Source organism: Centroberyx affinis, unplaced genomic scaffold (assembly GCF_046629955.1).
Source record: "Centroberyx affinis isolate AG114_WGS23_722 - 3 ecotype Tasmania unplaced genomic scaffold, CSIRO-AGI_Caff_v1 ptg003831l_1, whole genome shotgun sequence".
Taxonomy (NCBI): Eukaryota; Metazoa; Chordata; class Actinopteri; order Beryciformes; family Berycidae; genus Centroberyx; species Centroberyx affinis.
In genome coordinates, this window is record NW_027281686.1 from 14426 (window position 1) to 41300 (window position 26875).

General features: G+C 41.7%; 3 protein-coding genes across 3 annotated transcripts; 1 reads left to right on the forward strand and 2 right to left on the reverse strand.

The window, feature by feature from the left end:
- Positions 1–850: 850 nt before the first annotated feature.
- On the reverse strand, positions 851–23907 carry ift74 (intraflagellar transport 74). The gene is made up of 20 exons (XM_071541206.1): positions 23814–23907; positions 22157–22298; positions 21811–21952; positions 21597–21645; positions 20742–20840; positions 19581–19641; positions 18953–19012; positions 17908–17969; positions 10494–10632; positions 10263–10325; positions 9462–9605; positions 8136–8176; positions 7743–7822; positions 6772–6825; positions 6405–6502; positions 5836–5962; positions 4469–4632; positions 3324–3449; positions 2749–2809; positions 851–1903 (listed from the first exon to the last, which is right to left on the reverse strand). The coding sequence occupies exons 2-20, from the start codon at positions 22283–22285 to the stop codon at positions 1788–1790; spliced, it is 1815 nt and encodes a 604-aa protein (XP_071397307.1). The 5' UTR covers positions 22286–22298; positions 23814–23907; the 3' UTR covers positions 851–1787.
- On the forward strand, positions 13277–16754 carry LOC139662510 (leucine-rich repeat-containing protein 19-like). Its single transcript, XM_071541200.1, has 6 exons — positions 13277–13333; positions 13611–13855; positions 14009–14120; positions 14399–14558; positions 15728–15949; positions 16357–16754. Exons 1-6 carry the CDS (start codon positions 13277–13279, stop codon positions 16752–16754), a joined length of 1194 nt encoding a protein of 397 aa, XP_071397301.1.
- A 166-nt stretch (positions 23908–24073) lies between the features above and the next one.
- Positions 24074–26437, reverse strand: LOC139662511 (E3 ubiquitin/ISG15 ligase TRIM25-like). The gene has a single exon (XM_071541202.1). The coding sequence runs from the start codon at positions 26435–26437 to the stop codon at positions 24767–24769; it is 1671 nt and encodes a 556-aa protein (XP_071397303.1). The 3' UTR covers positions 24074–24766.
- Positions 26438–26875: the final 438 nt, after the last annotated feature.

The following is a 26875-nucleotide window of genomic DNA, read 5'->3' on the forward strand; positions in this document are numbered from 1 at the left end:
CTGTCTCATTGGCTAAATAAACACACCATTTTTCCCACCATTTTTCACCCACTTCTTTTTGGAGCCGTATGGAGTAGGTCATCTGTTCTAGAAGATGTAGGTGTTTAACAATGTTGACAAAGAGGCCAGCAGTAGGGCAGTTTTTCTGAAGCCAATATTTTGTAATGGCCTTTTTACTTGCTGCCAGCAAGATCTTTAGGAGGTAGGCATCATCAACCACACTAGGATCAGAGCAGACACAAACAAGGTCAAATCATGGAAATCTATTGGCGGTGTACTTTGGTGGACAATTCAAGTCTGGGACAAGGAGAGCGAGGAAAGGTTAATGAGTTGTGTTGAAACCACAGACTGGCGCATGTTCTTTGACTCATGTAGGGACCCTCATGAGCTGACAGACTGCATCACTTCATATACACAGTTCTGTGAGGAATCTGTCATTAACAGCAAGAAAATCAAAGCATTCCCTGGCTATCAAAAGACTTGAGAACGTGCCGTAATGACAAAAAGGTAGCATTCATCAAGGGGGACATGGAAGGTGTATGCAATAAATAAACCCAATGCAGTTTTCACGTGGAAATGGAAATGTGTGGAGAAGATTGCCCACCAGTGTCCATACCAACACCAGAATTTAAAGTGGGCAAATAGGGGGAATCTGTGCAGTTAGTGTGGATGGGACACTCTTTTCTGTTGAACAGATTTTTACATAAAAACCTTGTCAGCATCATAAAAAATGACTCCCAAATATCTGGCTTCACATTGACTGACAGTGTGCCTAACTCATCATGACATCAGTATTTGTTCAAAATCTTTATTCAAAACGTTTTACTTTATTACAGAGGAACTTGGAGCTACATTCACACTGGCAAAGAAAACTATTTTACAACCAACACAATGCAATCTACTATATGTTTACATACAAAATATAGCTCAGAAATAGTCATGAACCTCCGCTAAATGAAAGTACTCAAGTGTTCAATTGACAGAACAGTGCCACTTTTACACACTGTATCCTCTAGATCAGTGGTTCTCAACATGGGGTCCGGGGACCACCAGGGGTCCTTGAGGGAGTTCCAGGGGGTCCCCAGCAAATTGATGAATTGTTAAAATTCACCATTATTTCATTTACAAGAAGTTAACACAATTACAGAATGTAGAAGAATGACTGTTTTGGTCATAGTTTCTCTGTTATCTCTCTACCTACAATACAGTCATGGAATTCTGGACGAAATCATATCTAATGATAAAAATATTCTCGGATTTGGGTTTAAGAGACAAAATCTCATCAAATGGGTGGTCTGTTGCTCAAATGTGGACTAAATTAGGGGCCCTTGATATGAAAAAGGTTGAGAATCACTGCTCTAAATGTCATATATTGAATGCTTATCTGGTAAAACGAGTACTAACTTGAGAGTAAAAAAAAGCTTTATTAGGAATTTAAAGACAACTGGCTGCAAAATACATTGTTAGGACAGGTTTCAATTTTAGAACTACATGTAACAATATATTTCCAAAAATGTATTATGCAGTTTCTCAGAATGAAACATCTTTTTAGATTGTTTGGCGCATCTAAATCTTACATCGATTCTTTTACATTTTGGTGTCTTTTTCTTTTTTTTTTTTACATGCACCTCATGGGAAGGACGAAGTGTTTCTGTGTGTGCGTGTGATATGTTCTACTTTTTGACATGAAACACATCCACAACAACGTCATGTCAATGATAATAAACATGTCATATTGAGTAGTAAATATCATATACTATATAGAACACATCGGTTGGTCCTTGCGTTCAGCTCCTGTTGTTCTGCAGGGCGTCTATGAGGATCTTGTTGTAGTCGGCCAGCTGCTGGGCGACTTTCTTGGCGACCGAGGTGTAGTCGCTCTCCTGGGATTTGGAGGCGATGACTAACATGGATGCTGGAGTTAAGGAGAGATCAGTGACAAAAGCCCCATTCGCACAGGACTAATATTATATTCATATGGGATAATGAAATGCACTGAAATCACTGGTACCCCGGATACAAGTCTACAATTTGTCACTTCCTGATTTAGCAAAGCAAAACTTGAAGTCGGTGCCAAAAAATTCATTCATTCAAATCCTTCCCCTAGATTCCACTACTGCCTCCGTTTTTCATGACAGGAGGAAGACAGAAATCGTGCGTCTAGAACAGTGGTTCTCAACGTGGGGTCCGGGGACCACCAGGGGTCCCTGAGGGGGTTCCAGGGGGTCCCCAACAAATTGATAAAGTGTTAAACTTCACAATTATTTCATTTACAAGAAGTTAACAATTAGAGAATGAATAAGAATGACTATTTTGATCATAGCTTCACTGCTATCTCTCTACAGACAGTCATGGAATTCTGGACAAAATCATCTCTAACAATAAAAATATTCTCAGATTTGGGTCCAAGAGACAAAATCTCATCAAATGGGGGTCTGTGGTTCTAATGTGGACTAAAGTAGGGGTCCTTGATGTGAAAAAGGTTGAGAATCACTCGTCTAGAAGAAGAAAAAGAAATTGTGCACCAAAAACAAATGACATCTGAAATTACAGAGTTCGAGAGTTTGTTTAGTGGCACAATTGTTGGTCTGTATTGCTGCTTCTAGAGGCAAAGACTACCGCACACTAGGGCCAAGGAAAGAAAAGCTGACTAACATTTTTACCATTAAATAACATTTACCATTGTAGTTTTGTATTCCTAACTCAACTGAACACAAGCAGATCATGACTCAGATTTGAGAAGGATACACTCTTTCATGACAAAGTTGTTCTGCTCCAAGTGTTGCCACTTCCGCTCCAGGTTAGCCAACTGGGAAAACACACACAGACACACACACACACACACACACACAGAAACACAAGAACACAGATTAGCATGTCTGGAGCTGTTCAAATTTGCTGTAACATCCTAAAATAAAAGATAAAAGATAAAAAATGATAACACAAAAAATAGGAAATGATAGATAAATATATGAAAAAATAAAACGATTTAAAAATTATAAAAATATAAAATTATTTCATTAGTTATTTTAATATTTAAAACAAAAGTACATTTCAACCAAATTTAAAAACTAATACTAATAACAATGGAAAAAGTTATCATGAAAATGTTTCAATAATAATCATCATAATCATAATCATCATCTTGAGAAATACATCTATAACAATAATAATGTTGGTAATATAAAAAAACAACTTGTAAAATAAGTGTGTCTGGAACAACATAATTTATAACTGTAGTTCATGAATGTTTTTGTACTTGTGTATAGCTAAGACTGATGTTTGAAGCTGGTAAGTAAATGGAAAGTGTAAAATGCCTGAACCTGAGCATGGGTCTCGTTTTCTTGGAGTTTGGTCTTCAAAGCTTCGTGCTTCTGGTTCATTTCCTGTAACAGCTGTCGAAACGAATCCCGACGCTGAGTCAGGGAAACACGGTCCTCCTGCAGTCTCTGCACCGCAACCACAAACAAGGGCTTAGCTTAGCTTAGCTGTGTGTAACTAAACACAAATACATGGTTTATAGTTTTATCTGTATTGAAATAATTTATTCTGAGCTCACCAGCTAGCTAGCCAATTGATGCACATTGATTAGGTTATAGCTTTATTTGTATTTATTTTGAGCTAATTAGCTTGCATCAACCAAAGTGGTATTAGCTTAATATATGATGAAACAGAAAGAATAGGCTAAGCTATCTTACAGTTTTTGACTGTATGATTGCATACATTTTTAGCACTGCTTACCAATGGGAATTGAACCCCTAACCATAGCAGTGTTAGTGTCCCCCAATGACTCACCTACTCACCCTGAAGCTAGAGCAGGTAGTTGGTGAATGCTGCTGCCTGTCTTATGGTGCTGTAGATTTATGATTGTATAGCCTGATGGTTTCTATGGTGCTCATTTGCATGGTAGCATATCACTCTGTTAAACTCTGAATTGGGCCTCTGCATGAACGCTCACCTTGGATTATGCACAAGGGATATCAGCATCATATCCTGTGTGTTGATAAATGCTTGGTGTAATCATAGAGGCCAGTCTTAACTTTCACTATCAGATCAATAAAGTCACAAAATCAGCTTTTTATCATTTATTGCAAAATATATCAAAAATGTAGAGGCTTAATGTCTAAATGAGACTGGAGCTTTGGACAACTCGTTGCATTGGCTTCCAGTAAATACTAGACTTGATTTTTAAATCCTCCTACTTGTATATGACACTCTGAATAAGCTTGCTGCCTGTTATATCAAGGAATTGCTTGTCCCAGATCCCAACAAGAAGTGTATGAAGAAACGTATTGTCGTTAACATACGATGTGTTAAAAATGACACGTCCTTTGTAAGCGTGGACTCTTTTCAAACCCTCCCCACAACACAGCCAGTGTGCTCACATGACTATGCATGACCAAGGAATTTGAGAACCGCCTGCCTGCTGCTTCCTCCATTTCTGGATGCAGATTAAAGTCTTTCTGACCTTTTTCTTGTCTTCCGCCGTGCGCTTCAGGGTGTCCAGGTCGCGGTAGGTGGCCAGCTCGGTGTCCATGGTGGCGACGCGCTCCTTCAGGGTGCTGAGCTCGCCGCTGATCTTCCCCTCCAGCTGCTGCACCTTGTCCAGGTCCTGCTGGAGACGCTGGGATTCTGGATGGTGGTGGTGGTGGTGGTGGTGGGGGGAGATGAGGACAGCATGCAAGTTAGCATTTTCTCGGTTAGAGTTCATCATTTTCTTGGTGATCGAGTTAGCATTTTCTTTGTTAGCATCCCAGAACTTGAATGGATAGAACGGTCCTTCCGGTGTTTGTCATGGCGATTTGCCTAGTACACCATAAAATGGCGACTATGGAATTTTAAGGGTTGGTTGCCATGGTGACAACACAAGTCTGGTCATTAAGGCTGTAAAGTGTGTCACACTTGCTTGAGAACTGTGCAGCTAACGTGTGCGTCGAGGCTAACGTAGCTTTATCAAAGATGTGGTTCTCTCTCTAGCTCTTTTTCGTCAAAATCAGCATATTAGCATAATCAAACACCCCCTTAATATAAACTAACATAGCTTAGCCTACCTTTACTGGAGAAGAAAAGTTAGTATTCGCTAACTTCAAACAGCTAACGGACATTGGCTGAAACAGATTAACTCAACTATAGCCACTTCTACTAACTGTGCAGAGATGTGGAAACTTTTGAGCTACTTACAGCAGAAACTTGTAAAAGAGCTCCCCCTAGTGGAGGCATGAGTGACAGGAAATTGATCGCAATAATAAACGCAAATTCAAGAAATCTCCGCAATATTTGCGAGAGCTAGGGTCTACTAGGAAATTCCATACTATTTGGCAGCCTTTCTTAACCTTTGTTGAGGATATGGAAGCTGACAGCATGATAATGTAACCAAATTTTCTGTCATTTCATTCTATTTGCATTATTTATTTTCCTTTTATGGATGTCTGGCTATGTATAGTGTTTATATGTGTTTGTCTGGTATTTGGGGGGTTGTTGGGTGGGGGGATTCGATTAAGTTTCCTTTTCTTTTTCTGTTTGGACCTGTTTGGACCTGTGACATAATGTGAAAAATTACAATAAAAAGACCCTGATCAAAAAACTGGACTGTCTCACCTCAATGACTTTACCCATTAGTGGGTTTATACAGAAGCTAGTCTAACAGTTCACATCAAAATGGCCGCCGATCCGACTGTCCAGAAACGTAGATTTGAATGGGAAAGATCATTCTATACATTCAAGTTATGTGTTTAGCGTGTTGGTGATGGGAGCATTTACTGGGGGTAGTGTGTACGTGTGTGTGTGTGTGTGTGTGTGTGTGTGTGTGTGTGTGTGTGTGTGTGTGTTACTGACCAGTCGTCAGCCCCCTGGCAGTGCTCTCTGACTGGACCACCTCTGTCTCCTTGCTGACCAGCACCTCCTGCATGCTCCTCAGCTCGCTGGCTGTCACCGTGTCCACCTGACGCAGCCGCGCCATGCTCTACACACACACACACACACACACACACACACACACACACACACACACACACACACACACAAAATCAAATCCAAACCTTGTGTCTTTCCGTCCCTTCCCCCTTCCCCTCTCCATCTCTCGTTTTCTCTCCTTCCTTCCATTTAAGTCCCATCTCCTCTCCCTCCCTACCCCACTTCCCCTCTCTTTCTCTCCTTCCTTTCCCTCGTTTCCCCCCCCCCCCACTATTTCATCTCTCTTTCCTTCCTCCGCTCCAACTCCTCCATCTCTGCATCCCACCTCACTTCTTTCTCCTGTCCACGCTGTTGTTCACTCTCCCTCTCTCTCTCCCCCTTGCTCTTCTACTTACATCCCTCGCTCCCTCCCTTCTTCCTCTCGATCAGCCCGCCTCTCTCCCTCAGCACCCCGCCTCTCTCCGCCCCCCGCCTCCCCTCCGCCTCCTCACCCTGCTGCAGTGCTCCAGGAGGGAGACGACGTTTTCCTGGGTCTGCGTCGTCTTCTCTCGCTCCTGAGCCCGGGCCTCCTCGAATGAGTCCAGGAACCCTGAAAGAGAGAGAGAAAGAGAGAAAGAGAGAAAGAAAGAAAGAAAGAAAGAAAGAAAAGAAAAGGATATTTTTTTAAATTATTATCCTGGGTTTCAATGGAGAGTTTTAGTGTCCCATGGTCTAAATGCTGTTTCAGAAATGTTTCTACCTTTTTTTCCAACAAAAATAAAATGTGGGGTAAACACTGAATACTTAACATGAAAATGGTCATATTTAGAGATATTGACTATGGCAGTTCAATCCAAAAATATGAGAAGTTGAACTCACGGTCGATCTCCTCCTCCCTCCTCTTCAGCTCCTTGTACTTCTGTTGACACTCCCCTTTAAGGAAAGACAAAAATCAAATATTTTCTTACTAGGGCAACCATATTATCTATTAAAGGTATATGTTATCTGGTAGTATTGCTACCAAGTGTGTGTGTGTGTGTGTGTGTGTGTGTGGGTTAGGTACAGACACATTCAAAGATCACTGGTCAAGCCTGGATACACACTCTTTGGTGTGGTTTCTGGTCCTTTGCGAACACTGTCCAGGTTTGGCCGCCACAAGCTGTTTTTACGTTACCCGACAGACAAATGTAGCACTATTCACAAGCTAACAAGCTAGCTTGTAGCCAACCTCAATGGTTTCAATGGGGAATGCTAATAACGCTAAATAGTGGTTTTCATGGTAGCTGAGAGATAAATGTATCCGCCTACTACCTCACCTACAGGGTGACATACTGTAGTACAACTGTAATACTAATGCTGTATAGATACTGGGTGAAGGAGTACTACTGCAGTACTAATGCAGGGCAGATACTGGGGGAGGTAGTACTACTGTAGCACTGATGTAGTACAAATATTACTGAGAGAGTGAGAGAGTGAGTGAGTGAGTGAGTGAGTGAGTAACTTTACAGATTCATGAGTTACTTCGCATCTAAAAACCAGATGAACTGGTTAATTGCAATTGCAGAGCTGTTGATTGTCTTACCGCCTGGTTGATGGAAACAGGAGAGAGGGAAGCAAAGAGGAAGACAAAAAGATAATAGAAGACTTTGATACAGGCTGGAGGGGTCAGCCAGCCAGTCAGTAAATCAGTCAATTAGTCAGTTATCCAGTCCATCAATTAGTCAGTCACTGAGTAAATCAGACGGTCAACCAGTAAAATCAGTCAGTAAACCAGTCAGTATAGCAGCCAGTCAGTGAGTAAACTGGTCAATCAACCAGTCAGTCAGTAAACCAGTCATCCAGTGTGTTACCATGGGCTTCCTCTGTGTCATGCTCCATCCGTCGGATCTCCTCAGCGACCTGACTGGTCCTCTCCCTGGTCTCTACCAGCCTACACACACACACACACACACACACACACACACACACACACACACAAGTGATAATGCAGCAGTACAATGAGCTTCAGTTCTTATATCACTAAAATTACAAGCAGGGTTGAGGAGTGCCTTGAAACTCCAACGGGTGGGGAGGTTTTTTTTTCCAAAACAGAGCATGGGCCAGAAAGTGAGTTTCGAAAGCCATTACAAAAACATATATGAATAAAATTAACTAAAATAAAAATCATTCCTGAGAAGCTTTTTTGCAGATTTGTGGCTTTGGTGTGACAACAGGAGTGTGTTCTGGTTTAGTCGAATACTTACTGTCTCTCCATGCTGGCGATTTCCTGGTTGTCTTCCTTCACCTGGAAAGCAAATTTATCTTATCAGACTATTCACTTTTACTCATAACATTACTGAACTGTAAAGATGCTTTCTCTGCTCTCACATTCTTGCAAAGTTTGTTCTCTCCAAGACAACTTTCAATATTCATTCACACAATTTACATCCCAAATGAAATTGCATTTTCAATGGAATGGGTCTTTAATGTTCATTCTGCTGTCATGTAGTACATCTTGTCTAGACTATAGGTGAGGTCCTGCACTCAGTGTGTTAATCCTGTATTGCCTGCCTTCAGCACCAACTAACCAAGTAATATTCCTTGAGAACCCATTGTATTTGACACATTGATGTGATTCTGATCCACATTCTAATTTAGTTTAGTCAATTCAAGTCTAGTTTAGTCTGATATTGTGTATAGTTCTAGTTCACTTTATTTTATTGGAATCATGTTCAGTTTATCTTAGATTCACTTAGTTTTGTCTAGTCTACTCAAGCTTAGTTTAGCTTTACTTTGGCTTCCATGAGCTAAGTGTAGTTTCAAACAACTTAGTTTAACTTAGCTTAATTATTTTTAGGTAAAATTTGAGGTACATTTAGTTCTAATTTAGGTCTAATTTTAGCTTAGTTTAGTTTAGTCCAGTTTGGTTTATCTTAGTTAAGTATAGCTTCGTTTAGTTTAGCCAAGTGTAGTTTCAATCAACTTTAATCTTAGCTAAGTTTAGCATCAATAAATCATTACCACATTATTTTTGAGACATCAGTATAATTACAGTAAACAAATGAGACCATCAGGCAGCCTCTACACTGCATTTTACATTGTGCCGGTGGGTTGGGTTTGGCAGGAAATCTTCTGGATTGGTTTATGGCACAAAAGGAATTCAATCACAGTACACAACATGAAGAGGGCACTCTTCTTCCAGCATAAACTGAGCTAAAGCTTTCACAGTTTCTGGTGGAAGGAGTGAAAGGCTAATGGCAAAATCTCTACCAACATATTTATCCTCTTATCCTCTAAAACCAAAGATTTATGGTAAATATGGTCTTAATTTTGAGAAACACTTGCACTAACAATACCACTGGCATGAGTTAGGGCTACCACTCGTCTCAGCCATGGTCTGATTTGTTTATGGTAATTTTACCAAGCTATCACAATTAATTTGACAATCATATATTGATGTATAAAAATAATACACATAGCACCCTTAATTGAATGTAGTCTATTTTAATTGTGGGGTTTGAGATTAGTCTGGATTAGACTAGTCTATTCTAGTCTTATTTAGCCATCCTTTAGCTAGTTGTGAAGCTAACCTGTTTAAATAACTTCTCCCTCTCCTCCTGGGGGGAGCCCAGGCTCTTGTCCTCAGCCTCCATGCCGTCACGCCTCGTCTGCAGCACCGACAGAGTCTCATGGAGCCGCACTGCCTCCTGCTTCATCTGGGAGTGGGACAGCTCCTACACACAGGGGGAACGGAATATAAATGACTGCTACTACTACTGCTACAACCACTACTGTTACTACTACTGCTACTGCTACTACTGCTACTACTACTGTTATTACTACTACTGCTGCTACTGCTACTACTACTACTGTTACTACTACTACTGCTACTACTGCTACTACTACTACTGTTATTACTACTACTGCTACTGCTACTACTGTTACTACTACTACTGCTACTACCGCTACTGTTACTACTGCTACTGCTACTGCTGCTACTACTACTAGTGCTACTACTACTACTACTGCTACTACTACTACTACAACCACTACTGTCACTACTGCTACTACTACTACTGTTACTACTACTACTGTTACTACTGCTACTACTACTACTGTTACTACTACTACTGTTACTACTGCTACTACTACTACTGTTACTACTGCTATTGTTACTACTACTACTACGATCATAGCCTGCACAGGTTCGGGATGTATGTACTTGCAACTTGCATCTTCCTGCTTTTCCTCCCTTCGATCTTTCATTCCTCCCACCCCTCCATTCTTCCACACTTCATTCATTCCTTCCTCCTCCCTCCCTTCTATTCGCCCTCTCTTCTTTCCATTCTCCCCCTCCTTCCTTCATCCCTTTGCCCTTTGACCCGACTCACGGCTTCGTAGGCCTCCTTCCTGGTCAGCAGGATGTCCAGCTCCTCCTGACGAACAGACAGCTCCTGGACGAGAGGAAGAGAGGGGAGAGGAGCGGAGAGGAAGGAGGAGATGAAAGAGAGAGAGAGAGAGAGAGAGAGAGAGAGAGAGATGTACATTTATTGTACACACAGCAGCACCATAAGAATATTACACTAATACAACAGTAAACTACACTAACACTACAGTAATACCTGTAGCAGTTCCTCATTGGCTGTTGTCATGGCGATGTACTTCTCCTGCTTGGCGGCTGGCATCGCCTTGACAACCTCATCTGCAACTCGCCTTTCTCTCCCGATGTCCTCTTCGATCGCCCTAATGGCCTCCTCTCTCCTGCAAACACACACACACACACACAAAGTGATGATTTGCTAATGCTTAAGTTTACAGTTAAGGTGTTTAGCTAAAGGCAAGATGGGAAGGATGAAGGAAGGGTAGGAGGAAGGAAGGAAGGAAGGAAGGAGAGTGAGGATAGGAGGGATGAAGGAGGGAAGGAGGAGGAGGTAAAAAGAAGATAGAAAGAAGAAAAGGTGGTAGGAAGGAAGGGAAGATAGGGAAGATAGGTGATAAGGAGGAAGGGTGGGAGGGAAAAAAGGGAGGAAAGCAGGAAACAAGGGATGGGGAGAGAAAGAATGAATGGAACGAGGGAAAGGAAAGAAGAGGGAAGGCAGGAAGGAAAAAAGGAGGGGAGGAGTTTCTATCATTCCTTTCTCCGGCCTCAAAGCCTTATATGCTTCCTCTATTACTACCTTCCTCCTTTCCTACCTCCTTTGTTTCCCTCTATCTTTATTTCCTTCTAAAATTGCTTACACCCATCCTCACTGCACCCCTCCCTTCCTTCCTACCTCATTTCCTTGCTTCCTTCTTTCCTCCCTCCCTTCCTTGCACCCTTCCTCCCTCCCTTCCTTTTGTCCTGCCTCCCTTCCTTCCCATCTTCCTCCCTCCATCCCTCCCTCTGTTCCTCCCAGCCTTCCAACCCCTATTCTTTCCTTCTCTCCCTCACCCTTGCTTTATTTACTCTCTGCATTCCTTCTTTCTTTCCATCCTTCTATATGTATTCCCTCATAAGGATAGGTTATACCAGTCGAAAGCCAACTTTTTAAATACCTCTTATAAATACGTATCCAAAGTATTATTCTAGGTACTAAATGAAAGGTATTTACAGTCAAAAGCTGGAATACTTCTAAGCAAAGCAAGGAAGGAAGGAAGGAAGGAAAGAAGAGTGACTTGTAAAATCATCAATGTTTAGCTAGCATAAAACAGACTAGGTCAGCCGTTACTTTTTACAACAAGGAACAAAGGTCTTGCTGTGCTGGCTGCTTCAAGGGGGCAGAGTTTATCAGTTCAGCTTAGCGTTCGTAGAGCTACAGGTAAGAATTTCAAGGTATCTTTGGTTATTATTGGATAATACTGATATGTAACAGAATATGGTTCGAATCGGAGATCACAAACATTAAAAGCAAACAATAGTAAGGGCGTTTTAGCCATTTAGCCGACACTCTTATCTTAGTGATTGAGTAGCAACAGTTGAACGAGCATCAGTTCCGATATCACCATTACAAACAACCAACAGTAAGGACATTTACATTTGACATTATAGGCATGCAGTTAGTGCTCGTATCCAAAGTGACTTAACAATGACAGCAGGTTAGGGGTTTGATCAATTAGGGGGCAATAGGACCTTCTCACTAACCACTTGCTAGATTTCTGAGACAATTCTACATTTTCTTCAGTAGCCTGTAAGCCATCTTGGGCCAAAAGACTGATCAAAAGGCTGGAAGTTTAAAATGGTTCCGATCAGGGCTGGGCAAGAATTCAATATTAGCGTCTTTCAATAGAATCATGTCATGATGAAGTGGTGATATTGGGTTATCGTGATACATAATTCTGTTGTCTAAATTAATGGTAAAAAGCAAATATTAACTAAAATCTCACAAAATGAGATTGAGAGACAAATTAGGGAATATTATTAGAACGTTTTTTAGCATACTTTGTATCAGTGATTCTCAAACTTTTTCATATCGAGGCCCTCTAATTTAGTCCACATTAGAACCATGGACCCCCATTTGATGAGATTTTGTCTCTTGGACCCAAATCTGAGAATATTTTTATTGTTAGATATGATTTTGTCCAGAATTCCATGACTATTTGTAGAGAGATAACAGTGAAACTATGATCAAAACAGTCATTCTTCTACATTCTCTAATTGTTAGCTTCTTGTAAATTAAATAATGGTGAAGTTAAACAGTTCATCAATTTGTTGGGGACCCCCTGGAACCCCCTCAAGGACCCCTGGTGGTCCCCGGGCCCCACGTTGAGAACCACTGCTTTGTATTACCATGCAGTTCAATGACATGAACATCAATTTGACTATATAACATTTTGCATGTTAGCAGATATTGTTGTATATCAATGTTGAAATAATTTGTATGATTATCATGATATTAATTTTGTCCATATCACCCAGCCCTAGTTCAGATCCTGTAACAGATATTGAAAGCTGTTGGTGCTTTTCACCTGAACAGTGTTAATGCTTTGCTCTATTGAGCTACACATGGAATAGAATCCCTAACCCTGGCAGTGGTAGTGCCTTGCTCAATACATTGAGCTACACAGGGAATGGGGGTGGGAGGCAGAAACATATGCTATTGAACAAGTAAAAATAAAGAAAGAAGAAAAAGAGAATGTACCAGGGGAAGGGGAAGTCACTTTTACAACAACTCCAATTCACATAGATAGTTTCAGTAAGATTCCTAACTCTCAACTATGATTCCTGTGATTACTATGATTAAACTGTAGGTTCTGAACCATGGAGCATTCCGGACGAACTGGAAAAAGAATCGGCTAGTGTGCGATCCCTCGTGTTCTCGTGTGTGACGCCCATATTTACCCAGAGGACTTTGTGTTTGTTCCTTTTCAGGACAGAAGGATCATAGCGATGTGGTGGCGACTGCTCCTACTACCATGGCTTACTGGGATGGTAGCCATGAGTATCCTGGACTATACCACAAAGGCTGCGGCAGAGGATGAATCGGTGGGAAATTATTTATTACATTTATATTTACACTTTGGGTATTTAGCGCTCGTCCGGAGTGACATACAATGAGTGGAAATGGTAGCATAAGCTTCAGTTCCTAGATTACAATTATACTTTTTCATGTCTTTATGTTTTAAGTCCAATTGTTTGTGTCTTATATGGTTATTCAGATCAGACCACATTGTAGGAGAAATTAATGTTTCATGATTCCAAAGGGTTCACAACTTTTTTCTCACAACTGCTTCATTGTACCTATCCATCCATTCTTCAACAGGTAGTGAACTTGACCAACAGGGCACTGCAAGTGATTCCTCATAATGGCGATCGTCCATGTGTTATGCTGGTGATGGAGGGGAACCTGATCATTCTGAATGAGACCGACCGGCTAGCCCTGGCTACCTATCCCGGGCTGGCCGAACTCCACCTGGACAGTAACCTGGTGACCGTCATACCAGCCAAGTACTTCTCTGTAGTACCAAACCTCAGAGTACTGCATCTCTCCAGAAACAACATCAGCAGGTAAATAAGAAAAGGAAAAGGGAGTGTGTGATTCAAGTGACCAATACTACTGCTACTACTGCCACTACTACTATAGCACTAATACTACTGCTACTCCTACTACTGTTGCTGTTACAGTATTAATACTGCTACTACTCTGTGTTGTCGCTGCAGCCTGGACCCTGAGGCTTTCTCTGGCCTGGATGACCTGGTAGAGCTGGACCTCTCCCACAACCTGTTGATGACTCTCCCTATACAACTCTTTAGACAACTAAACAACTTAAAGGTAAAATCACAGTAGTTTTCTACTCTACTTTGTTCCCGTTCAAATCTATTCCATTTTATTAGGTGCTCTGGGCGGAGCAGTTGAATAAGAGCTGGGCTCTGTACGTCGGTCAGTGCTGGTAGAATCTGTGGTGTATATACTGAATATATGTACAGTTCTATTCTATACCAATTGGGATGAGTTAATTGTTCTTTTCAAGCACTAGAAGCTAGTTTCATCCCATATTGTAGATTGGTGAAACTGGGACTTAGTGGTTACAGTGGTTGTGGTTCCATCAGGTATTGGACCTGAGGGGCAACAGTCTGGAGGTTCTGGACAGCAACACCACAGACGTTCTGGGTCATCTGAGGTCATTGGACCTGCAGGAAAACCCCTGGAACTGTTCCTGCCTGTTGCTGCACAGCATTGGAGAGCTCAATGCATCAGGTGTTGCCATCGGTAAGATTCTGCACTTTTACAATTTACAGTTTGAAATTTGAGTCATTTAGCTGACACCCTCATCCAGACACTTACAATTCCTACATTGCAGACATTATGGGGAAGACGCAGCTGGTCTGCTGGTCTCAGGTTGAATACCAAAGGTATAGAGTGACCTTGTGTGTCATAACAGATGCAGGTTTTGGGGGCAAGGTGGAGCATTGGCCTTTTGAGGCTTAGTGCCAACTGTTAAGATGTTTTTGTACAATTTTTATCTTTTGAGTAAGATTAATAAGATTGTATTGGTTCATGTTGCCACCTGCTTAAAGTTGTAAAATGCCAATTTATATATTTAAGTGTAAATATGTGAGTATATGAGTAGCAACACACACAACCAAACTAAACTGATACACAGACTTACCTGGGTTTAACATTTACAGCAATCATTGACTAATTACTGACATTAGACACTGTAACCGGTTTATCATTTTCGTTTTAGAATTAATTAATAATTACTTTGTTATTTTCCAACCCTTCAACCCTAACAGTAGCTGTGACTCATTCGCTTCTAAAGCTGAACCTAATCTAATCCCTGGCCCAAATGCCATATTACAGTAGTAGTGATATAGTAGTGTAATAGTAACCCTAGTTACATTGGCACAACTTGTATTTACCTTTTCATCTTTTAGTTTTTGGGGAGCTCCCATGTGAGCGTTATGTGCTCCCCCCTCTCTTTTTCTTCATATGTTCCCAGTTGCCCTAATCAGCTGCCTTATTGGCACCTTTGGGTGGTGCTTATAAAAGCTCCCTGGGGAATGACAGGAGGGAACAGCAGGCCTTACTGCAAGACTTGTTTCTGTTCTCTGTATTTTTTGTACAGTTCTTCTCTTTCCCCCCCTTTCTTTTGGGGAAGGGGGTCCGGTAGTTTTGTTAGTTTAGGTCTCTTATAATTGTTTTGGTCGTTAAAGGGGAGGAACTCGGCCTCTTATGACTGCGGCCCTCTTATGATGGAGCCAAATCTGCGAGGCCATAACAGTGGGAATGTGTGGAACTGCAGGATGGAGCTGAAAAAACCTTTCCTGGAGAAATTAAGCTTAGAAAGAAAGCTTAGAGAGGAAGAGAGGAAGTAAGAAAAATAGACACTAACTAAATAAATGCTACATGTGATGCTGTCCTGTCTGGCTCTACAGCGGGGCCCGGGGCCCTGTGTGCCTCTCCAGAGAAGCAGGCTGGTGGCGGTCTTCTGGAGGCTACAGCTATATGCTACCCATCACCACCGCCGCCCTCCTCCACTGCAAAACCAGCACTACTAACATCACCAGGACCGGTCAGCACCCAGCAACCTCGGGGCCTACCCGGCATGTCAAGGGCCACGCTGATGTCAAGCCAGAACCACAGCATCTCTAACAAAGGTACGGCAAGGAAGAGAGAGAAATCTGTATCTGGGTTAACTTCTGCAACCTTTCTGACACATGCGCAATATTGAAAAACTGAGTGAAGTCAGACAAAGATCAGAAAGACTGCAAAAAGTGTTTTAACCGGGTCATGCTTACACCAATTATGATGATAATCAGATTAAGGCATTTACACAAGATTTGCTATCCTCATAGTAGTGGAGTATTTCTTTAATCAGGTTAAAACTACAAAACTGTGCATGTAATCGTACCCAATATCTTATTCATCAACCTTTCTGATGCACTGTTTCTGAGTTTTTATCGTGTGTGTGAATGTTCAAACAAACAAAACATAACAATCTCAACTGTGTTCTGATCTAACAACCTGTCTCTCCTCCTAATCCCCACCCCCTCCCACCCCCAAGAAACCCAGGCCCCGGTGCTGGGCAACACCTGGACGTTCACGCTGTGTGTCGCGGCCGTTGCGCTGAGCACCTCCGTGGTCATCGTGTGTGCCATCAAGGGGCCCACCTGGCACAAGCTCCTCTCCAGCTACCGCCACCGGCGACTTCGCGAAGAGGACAATGAGGAGGAGGAGGAGGAGGTTGTGCCGGGTGTCTTCTTGGCGGCCAGGATATACGCGAAGCACAGGCTGGACGCGCAACAGCCCGAGACGTTCGCTTACGGCCAGGAGAACGGCAGGGCAGAGAAAGAAGAGGAGGAGGAGGACGGGTACATTGAGGATCTGTACATCGAGAGGGCAGACTACCATGCTGGAGGAGGGAAGGGGTACAGCAGCGCTGCTACGGAGGAGGAGGCATGAGGAAGCGCATTGTGGCTTGTGAAACAATGGAAAGAGGCCTGGGCAGTGACGTCACAAGGAGGGAATTTGCCACAGGTGCACTCTAAACACTAGGAGCTCATTCCGGTTTTCTTCTAGGGTCCAAACAGAGCCAATAGTGACATTAGAAGATTCTAGCCAATACTGAGATTAAACATCAACAAAGATGTTTTAAGTCGTATAAAGATGTTTAAGTCTTTTAAAGGCGACGAAAGTCACCTTTAAAAAGGACGAAAGTCACATGACCTCTCCTGACAGGTTGTGGCGTAGTGTTTACAGAACTAACACTGTGTGCTGTTGAATTGAAAACACAGTAACCTAATCGAGATTAAAGGAATAGTTCACCCAAAAATGAAAATTCTGTCATCATCTACTCCCCCTCATGCCAAATGAAACACAGGTGAAATGTGTTAGTCCATATAACACACAGGGAGGTTGCCAGCACAACTTGGTAGCAGCCTTCTCCAAAACAACTGAAGTCAATGGGGACCAGTTCTTTAGAGTTCCAAAACAAGAACAGCCAAACAATCACACTGTGAATAGAAAGACCTATACACCATTATTTGTTGCAAATCAATCAGCTGTAGTTAAGATTTGCACTAAATGATGGTGTAAATATACTGTAGGTCTTTTTGGAACTCTGAAGAACTGGTCCCCACTGACTTCAGTTGTTTTGGAGAAGGCTGCTATGGAGTTGTGCTGGCAGCCTCCCTGTGTGTTATATGGACAAACTTCACCTGAGTTTCAACTGGCATGAGGGTGAGGAGATGATGACACAATTTTCATTTTTGGGTGAACTATTCCTTTCAACCAACTCGCACTGCTACTGAACGTCCCAATACTACTAGTGACACTGAGTGCGTGCGGCTGGGGCTCATTAACATTGGATCGCTCTCAAACGAAGCATTGCTGATTGACGACTTGATTAAAGAACATAGTCTGTTCTTTAAAATCTGTTTCTGTGTGTCTTGCTCTTCCTGATGTTTGTCCTATATCGTTCTGTATGGGTGATTGTTGATCAGTTAGACCTCGTTAGGCTCGTTCTCTGTACATTTCTCTCTAAACCTGAATTAACCCGCTAACCCCGCTGTGCCTATGAATAAAAAAATCAATCGCTTTCCCACCAGGTACTTACTCCCTCCTCTCAGTGAAGATGACATCAATGCTCTCCGCCTCCCTGTCATTCTGGGCTTTCAACTGGGAGGAAAGAAAGAGAAGGAGAGAGGCTGCTCTCATTATGTGTGAACAGAAAGACTGCAGAAACAGAGTCTATGTGAAGACCTTCTCCCCACTGAATCACATCTCCTTCTCCTACATCTTCTCTTTTCCCTCTTGATTCACGACATTTTCAGCAAAAAGGAGGTGCTGTAAGTGGGACTGTGACACTGAAAGCTTGGCATGTTTTTAGCGCTCAGAGTGGCAAGCATTAGAACTAGGGCTGGGCGATATGGTTGAAATCAATATCACGATAATCATAAGGATTTTTCTCGATATCAATATATATCACGATATGGTTCATGTATGCAAAATCACGTTAAATAATCAAATGAATGTTCATCTCATTGAACCGAATGGTAATGTTAGGTGTGATGTCAAACAAAACAGAAATATTAAAATAGTAAAATTTGCTTGTCATCATCAATTCAGACAGCAGAAATGTGTGTCACGATATTAAAATATCTTCTTATCATCACGATATGATTCCACTGAAAGACGAGAAAACGATAACACTGAATTATCGCCCAGCCCTAATTAGAACCTGATTTTTCTCTATTTGGCACATTTCTTACACTTAATATTTCAAAATAGACGTTCATTCTGTAAAACAGCTCAAATCCTAATTGCAAAATAAAGCATTGTTTACTTTTTTTACTTTTACGGTTTAGATTTTTTTTTATAAATACCATACATCATCAAAATTTCAACTGTCACCTATTGATTCGATAATTACAAATATTTACCTATATCCACACAGGAATACCTAAGGTAAAACGTTTATCAGAAAGGTCCACAAATTGGTGGTCAACTTTTTCTGCGGCAACAAAATGAGGTCAACATGGGCAACTTTTCTCAGGTCACAGAATGTAAACAGTGACTCCTGGTGGCTGGTGCCTAGAGTTGCCGGTGGCTTGAACACTCATGAATGAAGATAATGTTTCTATCTACCAAGCGGTACTCACAACGTTGAAGTCGTTGATCATTTCCTCCATCTCTGTGCTGGTGTTGAGCTTGTCCACCAGCTAGAAACACAAGAAAAATAAATAAATATCACCAATGTAAACCTATTCCTCCAGCTCTGTAGTAAGTAGTAAGACACTTTTTGTTTTCAAAATTCACCAGCCATTTTCACTATTTTTGCCAAACCAACTTTTGACAATATTTTTCAGCTTTATAAAAATGAAATAAATATATTGTTTGCAGTAAAATCATTATTACAAGAAATGTTATCCCAAAAAATGTTGTCATTATATTTGTCACCCTCATGTCAATTGAAACTAACTCATTGTGTTGCAAGATGGAAAATGACATGTTTTTTATTACATTTTTATAGAGCTGAAAAATATTGTCAAAATGCCTGAAGATATCGGAATGTTCTTTTTAGGCAATATCACCCACTCCTAGAGTCCACCTTCCTTCATTGCTTATATAATTTATATAAATATAAATGTTCTTACTATTAGTGGACTTGAAGCTTATTCTACAGTGGATACTTGTTAGTAACTCTGAATGACAGCATCAGTTAAATGGCTGAAATGGAAATGTGAAATGCTAAAGTTGGGCAACATCTACCACTTTACAGTTGTTTACCATGTTAAAGTCGGCAAGCTGGCCTTGCAGATCCTTAATCTCTCCAGCCAGGCCTTCCGCTCTGCAGAGGACAGAAGACAACAAAGGGTTGGTCATTTAGGAAATTTTGGTCAGTTATTATGCACAACATGTCAGTGCATCAACCACGTTTCTAAACCCAATTTGGAGACGCCCTGTCATCACTGCTGACGTGTGACATTCTATTATGCTAAGCCTCAATCGTTTTGATGGTATGATCGTATTTTAGTGCAGATTGGTTTTCAACAAGTGGTTTTAAATCTCTTCTCCTATTTTTCTTGTTAGCAAAAAGACAGCGATGAACAGAGCAAACATTGTTTCTCTTGTCGGGATTGCATTCACGAGCTAACAGATTATATTCTCACATTCATCTCACAGTTTTTCTATCAAGCAAGGGTTACATAGTTACTGACAGAACGCTGAGGATGTCTGTGGGTGCTGAGGACCTACAATCAACATATGCATTCTGAAAAGTGACGTGCTTACTTTTGTCTTGCACAGTATTAGTGTTCGATTCAAACCTTTACCCAGTTACTGTGCAGTGGCTGACCCACAGAAACAAGGTGAGGTTTACAGTGCAGATATCAGAAAGAAAATTTACATTTTTTAAGACCTTTTTAATGCTACCTAGAATTGGATTTGAGACCAATTTAAAAACAAAAAAAGCTGATTTGATTGAAAGTCCATGCAAGTTCTGAACTATAAATAGGCAGAACAAAAAGGATATCAGTAAATTAATAGTTTAGTGACATGATGTCCAACATGCTTGGCATACTGTATAAGCCTGTTCTGTATTAATCTAAGATTCATGCATGTGGGTCAAACTTGCTGTGTCGGTAATGTAATACAACATGAGAAAATAAAAAATAAAACCAACAAAGCTGCCGGTCCCATTCACATCTGTTGGTGAACGACACAATTCATGGCACTTTCCATTTTCCTGCTTTACTTCCCAACTCTGCCTCACCTAAATATAAACTCTATAAAACTCTATACATGTAAAGAACCAATACCACTAGCTACATTTGGCGTTGAAAAATGAGAGTTAAAAATAAGCCTGCGCTGCATGGTGAAAAAAATACGACTATTAATTTAGGGCTTTATGGCAAAAAATGGCAGTTGTATAGTACTACCACTCCTCACCTCTTCTCATAGGACAGATAGACAGAGTTCTCCTGGTTGAAGTTGTCGATCTCTTTGTGCAGTTTGCTGGTCTCTGTGGTCAACTCGTTGATCTTACTCCTAACAACAAAAACAGCGACAATATTCACTTTGAAACAGTGAGAGGGACCTGCATGGAAGAGGTATGACCGGGGGAAGGAAGTGTCAAAAATGCATATATATATATCCCAACTGCAAGTCAAACTTTAAAAGAGCATTATGTGATATATACACATTATGTGGGTAGCAGTAGCCTAGACGTTTAGGAGCAGTAGTAGTTGCAGAAGTAGCAGTAGTAGTAGTAATAGCAGTAGTAGGGCTGAAAGATGTATTGTATTTATATATATATATAGATAGACAGATATGAATGTTTGGCAATAAACACATCAAAGAGCTGCAATAACTGGAAGAGAGTGTAATACTGTTGCTGTAACTTAAACTGACAACAACTAAATCAGTGTTAATATTACTCGCTAATAAAGTTTGCAGTTTGCACTAATGCTGGAAATGTATTTCATTACACAGCAACCAACATTCATTGTTGGGGGTCCATACTTTCAGCATATGCAATCAGAGACACATTGACATAGTATGCCTTAATCTTTGTATTTATCACGTTTCATATCGCCATCGCAACATCAAAAAAGTTTATCGCACATTGCATATTTTTTTCCATATTGTGCAGCCCTAAACTGTAGTAGTTTGCCATCCTTGGAAGGGAGAATAAATAGCCCTAACCCAATTAATTCTCATAGACTGTTGGACTATTTAGTAGGCCTAATAGTGGTAATATTAGTAGCAGTAGCAGAAGCAGTACTAATAGTAGCGTTGTGTTACCTAAGGAGTCCCAAGTAGTAGGACTTATCCAGAATCTGTCTCTGAGGTCCTGGTAGGGAGGGAGAGAGAGAGAGAGAGAGAGAGAGAACTGAGACTGTGTAGAGCGATCCACACTAGCATGACTAACACTAATATACCAGATGTAATGTCTATGGGAGTGTGTCCTAGCATTCCCATATCCGTGGAAATGACAGCAATTACACTTCAGACGTACCCTTCATGCCAGTCTTCATCCCACTGAGCCCCTGTTGGGTGACGGGCCTGTCCGTCACTTTGATCTGGGCTGACAGGACTCCGGGGATGGCGATGGGGCCGCCCCCCCTCGTACCAGGATGACCCCCCGTACCTGGAACCATCTGGAAGGAAGAGGAAAGAATGACCGTAAGACAGGGCTCCTCCTCCTCCTCCTCCTACTGTCCCATCATTCTCTGATAATACTGGTTCTTGTTTTGCTGGAGGACCCCCTGAAACTACCTCAAAGGCCCCTGTTTGGGAACCAACTGGCCATTGGGGATCTGCACTAAGACGGCTGACATGTATCAGAACTGTAGCTGACATACCCCAGTTGCAACACGTATAGCTGTGGGAGGAGGTCTGGCGGCCGTCGGGGGTCTTCCAGCCCCTGGAGCCAGAGATCCGCCACGGCTCGCTGGCCTGCCCAGACCAGAGGGAGGCCGCTGGCTCGCCATGATGCAAAAACCCCTGGACACAAAGGAACACGTTCTCCTGAAGAACAAATCCTGAATCATATGTGCAGGGTAAAGGAATAAGAAATACCCCTCTTGGCTGGATGTAAAGTTCAAGTTTGTTTACATATGTAGCCCTTTATCACATGCATGTCTCAAAGGACTTTACAGAGAATGAGCCTAACTAGATCTACCTGATCAACAATCCACCATAGAACAGAATGATATAGGACAAACACAGAGGTGGAAAGTAACTAAGTATATATACTTGAATACTGTACTTAAGTACAATTTTAAGGTACTTGTACTTTACTTGAGTATTACCATTTTACTCCACTACATTTCATAGGGAAATATTGTACTTTTTACTCCACTACCTTTATTTGATAACTTAAGTTACTAGTTACTTTGCAGATTCAGATTATTAATACAATATAATCAACTAATAAAGTGTGATGTATTATTATAGATTACTGTAAGCTACCCAGCAGTATATAAAATAGTGGAAATCAGCCCCACATTTTCCAGCTGCAACATTAAAGTGATGCTTACACATTAATGCATCAATAATTATAATTCAATAATATAATATATACTGTATTATTCTGCATAATGAGTACTTTTATTTTGTTGCTTTATAGTACATTTTGATGCTAATACTTTTGTACTTTTACTTTTACTTGTAACAGAGTATTTTTATACTGTGGTACTCCTTCCACCACTGGACAAACATCACGAAAAGATTTACAAAAGCAGATTGAAGATACTGCTGGCTTGATACTGCCCCCAAGAGCTTGACTGACAAAATGATAATATTTTAACAGACTGGAGACGTTCTTACATTTTAGCTGCTGTGTATTGCAGTGTACTCCTTATATTTACCGCTAACAAAAAGCCATCAAGTTAATGATGAATTTATCGGACGCTACTACCAATGCAATCAATTTTCCCTGTTACATGACATGAGGCTATGTTCTGATGTGCTAACGCTGCCTGGCTAGCTTGCTGCTGACATTGATTTCAATGAGGAAAGCTAACAATGCTAGCATGCCCTTTGAAGGGGCCATTTCCAGCAGCTTGGTGGATAGACAATTAAAATGTCACGGTAATGTTTTCCAGAGGGTTACCGTAACGTTTAGCTAATGTAGCGCTAACGTTAATGTCAACGCTTAGGCTAACAACATGTTGACTTAACGTTGACGTTAACATTAATCAAGTTTGTAGCTGTACCTGCGCCAACGTTAGCTTTAGTGAGCGAGTAGTTAAGCCCTTCGTTGTTAATTTTCCGACTGTTTTTATGTGACGTTAAGTATATTTTCTAAAAGCTCAAACTTAGCTGCGAGCTAAATTTGTTGACTTAACTAGTTAGTTTACCAATTGTCGCACCACCGTTACCCAGCTAGCTAACACGAATTTGTTTTCAGTAGCCAGGATTTTGTCAGTTAAACTACACATCATTTTCCTTGCCAGTCAGTAGTAGTGCAGTATGATCCCCTATGCCTCCAACCATAGCGAAAGTTTGTTACGTTACCTGAGTAGAAAATCTGAAACAGATAACGTTAGTAGCAGAGAAAGCTAGCAAGCAGAGTTGACGCTGCCCGAAGAAACGTTGCCCCAGCAACCAGCCACACAATCTTCTTTGATGGTTTGGGGCAGTTGGCTTCCCTTAATGTTGGATTACTGCCACCCTCTGTTCTAGACGCGTAGGTCCTATTAGTTTCACATTTTCTCTAGCAGCTTTCATACACTTCCTGGAATGAATACACAAGAAATATTTCATTCATTCTTAGAAACAAAACTTTATTCATTTTTGCAAACATTTACTTTGTTCACACATCCAATCACTAAAGCCTGGTAAAGGACTCTGGTTCAATCTTTCCATCTACATATTAACTTCATCCACACAATCAATCTGTTAAACCAGTATGTCATCACTGTGGAGGAAAACAATGAATGCTCTCCCTATTGATTATAATAATAATGATTACATTTGTAGTTCACTTTTCTCAACAAAGTTACAAGGGGCCGGGAACAAAATCAACATATTAACAACTATTCAGCTATAATAAAGGGGAGACTTCTAGTGCTGCTCCATTAAGGCCCATGCAGTGGAACAGAAATAGCAGAAAATATTACAGCAACAATACAAATATGCAACAAACATAAGAACTATATAGACCACACAACAGTTTATGTTTTCATATGAATAAATGTCAGTTTGGATACTCTCTATCACTGACTGATATAACACAAAGAAAAGGAAAGACAAAGAAAAGAGCGCCACCTACAGAAACTCAAACTGCATCAATAGAAAATCCAAGGGTCACAGTCCCGCCCACACTGTTTGATTGACAGGTGATCTCTGGGAAGTGCAGTGCAGAAACACCACAGCAATGAGCGCTGAGCAACAAAGATGGAGACAAAATTAAAAAAAAGAAACTTAAAAAGAAGAATCTCACACATTGCTGCTTTAATCCCTCCTGTCTACTTGAGCTTGCACAACTCAGCAGTGTCTCCAGTAGAATAATAAAGACTAAATCCAGGATGGAGAGGCTGAGTGAATGTGGTCTGGACTCTGTGGAGGAGAGTCATGGTTTCAGAGACTCTGTAGAAGGACAGACTACCTGCTCTGTGATCCAGGTACACTCCTACTCTGGAGGACCGAGGGCCTGGGATGGAAGTTTTGATATTGTTATGTCTGAACTCATAACTATTGTTGGAACAATCTAATGCCCAAGACTTGTCATTGTTTCCAAATCGACTTTCATCACCTGTTCTGCTAATATCTTTATATGCGACTGCTATTGAAACTCCCTTCCCACTCCTCTCCACCTCCCAGTAACAACGTCCTGTCAGACTCTCTCTACTCAGGACCTGACACCGGTTAATGAATCTGTCTGGGTGACTAGAATATACCTGTTCTTTAGTCATTAATTTTGCTTTTCTGTTCCCATCAGATAATGACAGCCATGTGCGTGCTGTGTTTGGATCCAGTGTGATCTGATGTGAATATTGTAAGAATTCAGCTCTGGTCTTGGGCTCTGGTTGTGGCAGTAAAACATCCACTTCAGTCAGTGTCAATGAGTTCTTAGGCCATTCCTCTGTAAGAATGCCCTGTAGTTTATCTCTGGCCTCTGACACAGCTGCAGTCACATCCTCAAAGTAGCGCAGAGGACGGATATCGGTGCCGGGTGAGTCTGTAGATTCACTGAGACGTGACAGCGAGGGGTAACTGTGTAGAAAATGGATGTGATCCTCTGTGTGTGAGAGCTGCTCCAGCTCAGCGTCTTTCCTCCTCAGCTCAGCGATCTCCCGCTTCAGCTTCTCCTGAAGTTCTTTGGCTCGACTCGCTTCCTCTTTCTGCCGGGATCTGATCCGCTCCTTCGCATCAGAGCTTCTCTTCTCAATGAACCGGACCAGCTCGGTGAAGATCTTCTCACTGTCCTCCACCGCTTTATCGGCAGAGCCATTGATAGCCTCCGCCTCCTGTTGAAGCACCTTCACGTCTTTCTCTCTGTCCTGGATTCTCTGCTGGATTTGTTGCCGACTCACCCCGAGCTCTTTCTGCCTCTCGGTCCTTTCTGCTGCAGCTGAGACTTTGTCGTGGCCTTTATGTTCATCCATGGAGCAGAGAAGACAGATACACTGCTGATCAGTACGGCAGAAAACCTTCATCACCTCGTCTTGACAAGAGCAGATGTTCTCCTGAAGCTTCTTAAAGGGGTCGACCAGCTTGTGTTTTTCAAAGGTAGAGGATTCATAGTGAGGCTGGAGGTGCTGCTCACAGTAAGAGGCCAGACACACCAGACAGGACTTGAGGGCTTTCAGCTTTCTCCCAGTGCAGACATCACAGGCCACATCTCCAGGTCCGGCATAGCAGCGATCAGGAGGAGCAGCTTGAAGTCCTGTCTTCCTCAGTTCCTCCACCAACTCTGCTAACATGGTGTTTTTCACCAGAACAGGCCTTGGTGTGAAGGTCTGTCTGCACTGGGGGCAGCTGTGGATTTTCTTCTGATACTTGTCATCCCAGCAGCTTTTAATACAGCTCATGCAGTAGCTGTGCCCACAGGGAATAGTCACCGGATCCTTCAGTAGATCCAGACAGATGGAACAGCAGAGTTTTTTCCCGTCCAGCTGAATTCCTCGCTGCGCCATTTCACTTCTCAGTGACAGTGAATGTCAGATAGTTTCGCTTCTCTCAACAGAAAGAAGTTGAGCTCTGATCCAAACCAAACCTCTGTTCCTTTTCTTCATGTTCATGTGCTGATCTGCAGTGAATGGGCTTGTCAGCTCTTGCACTTCACAACATGCTCTTTACACCCATCTTTAAACTGGCAGATCTGTGAAAGGGGAGGGAACAGGAAATATGTGGACAGAATGGAACTGGCTGTGTTTAAGTCCAGGAAGTAGAGGGAGGGGTGATCAGGCTTTGCTTGATTCCAGGAAGAGGAGCGGTTTGGAAGAGGCAGGGTGTGTTTAGCCCTTGTTTACAATATGAAGTGAAGATTATGACAAATAAAAATGGAATTGGTTGCTTGTCCCAAAACAAGCACAGATCCTGTACAGACCCACGACACGTATGTTCCATTCTAT

Coding starts and splice junctions, on each gene's coding strand:
- LOC139662510 (XM_071541200.1), top strand. CDS start 13,277: ATGGTAGCCATGAGTATCCTGGACTATACCACAAAGGCTGCGGCAGAG. Junction 13,856..14,008: donor TCCAGAAACAACATCAGCAG/GTAAATAAGAAA, acceptor TTGTCGCTGCAG/CCTGGACCCTGAGGCTTTCT. Junction 14,121..14,398: donor GACAACTAAACAACTTAAAG/GTAAAATCACAG, acceptor TGGTTCCATCAG/GTATTGGACCTGAGGGGCAA.
- ift74 (XM_071541206.1), bottom strand. CDS start 22,285: ATGGCGAGCCAGCGGCCTCCCTCTGGTCTGGGCAGGCCAGCGAGCCGT. Junction 19,642..20,741: donor TATCTGTCCTATGAGAAGAG/GTGAGGAGTGGT, acceptor TGTCCTCTGCAG/AGCGGAAGGCCTGGCTGGAG. Junction 5,963..6,404: donor TCCTGGAGCACTGCAGCAGG/GTGAGGAGGCGG, acceptor GTGTGTGTGTAG/AGCATGGCGCGGCTGCGTCA.
- LOC139662511 (XM_071541202.1), bottom strand. CDS start 26,437: ATGGCGCAGCGAGGAATTCAGCTGGACGGGAAAAAACTCTGCTGTTCC.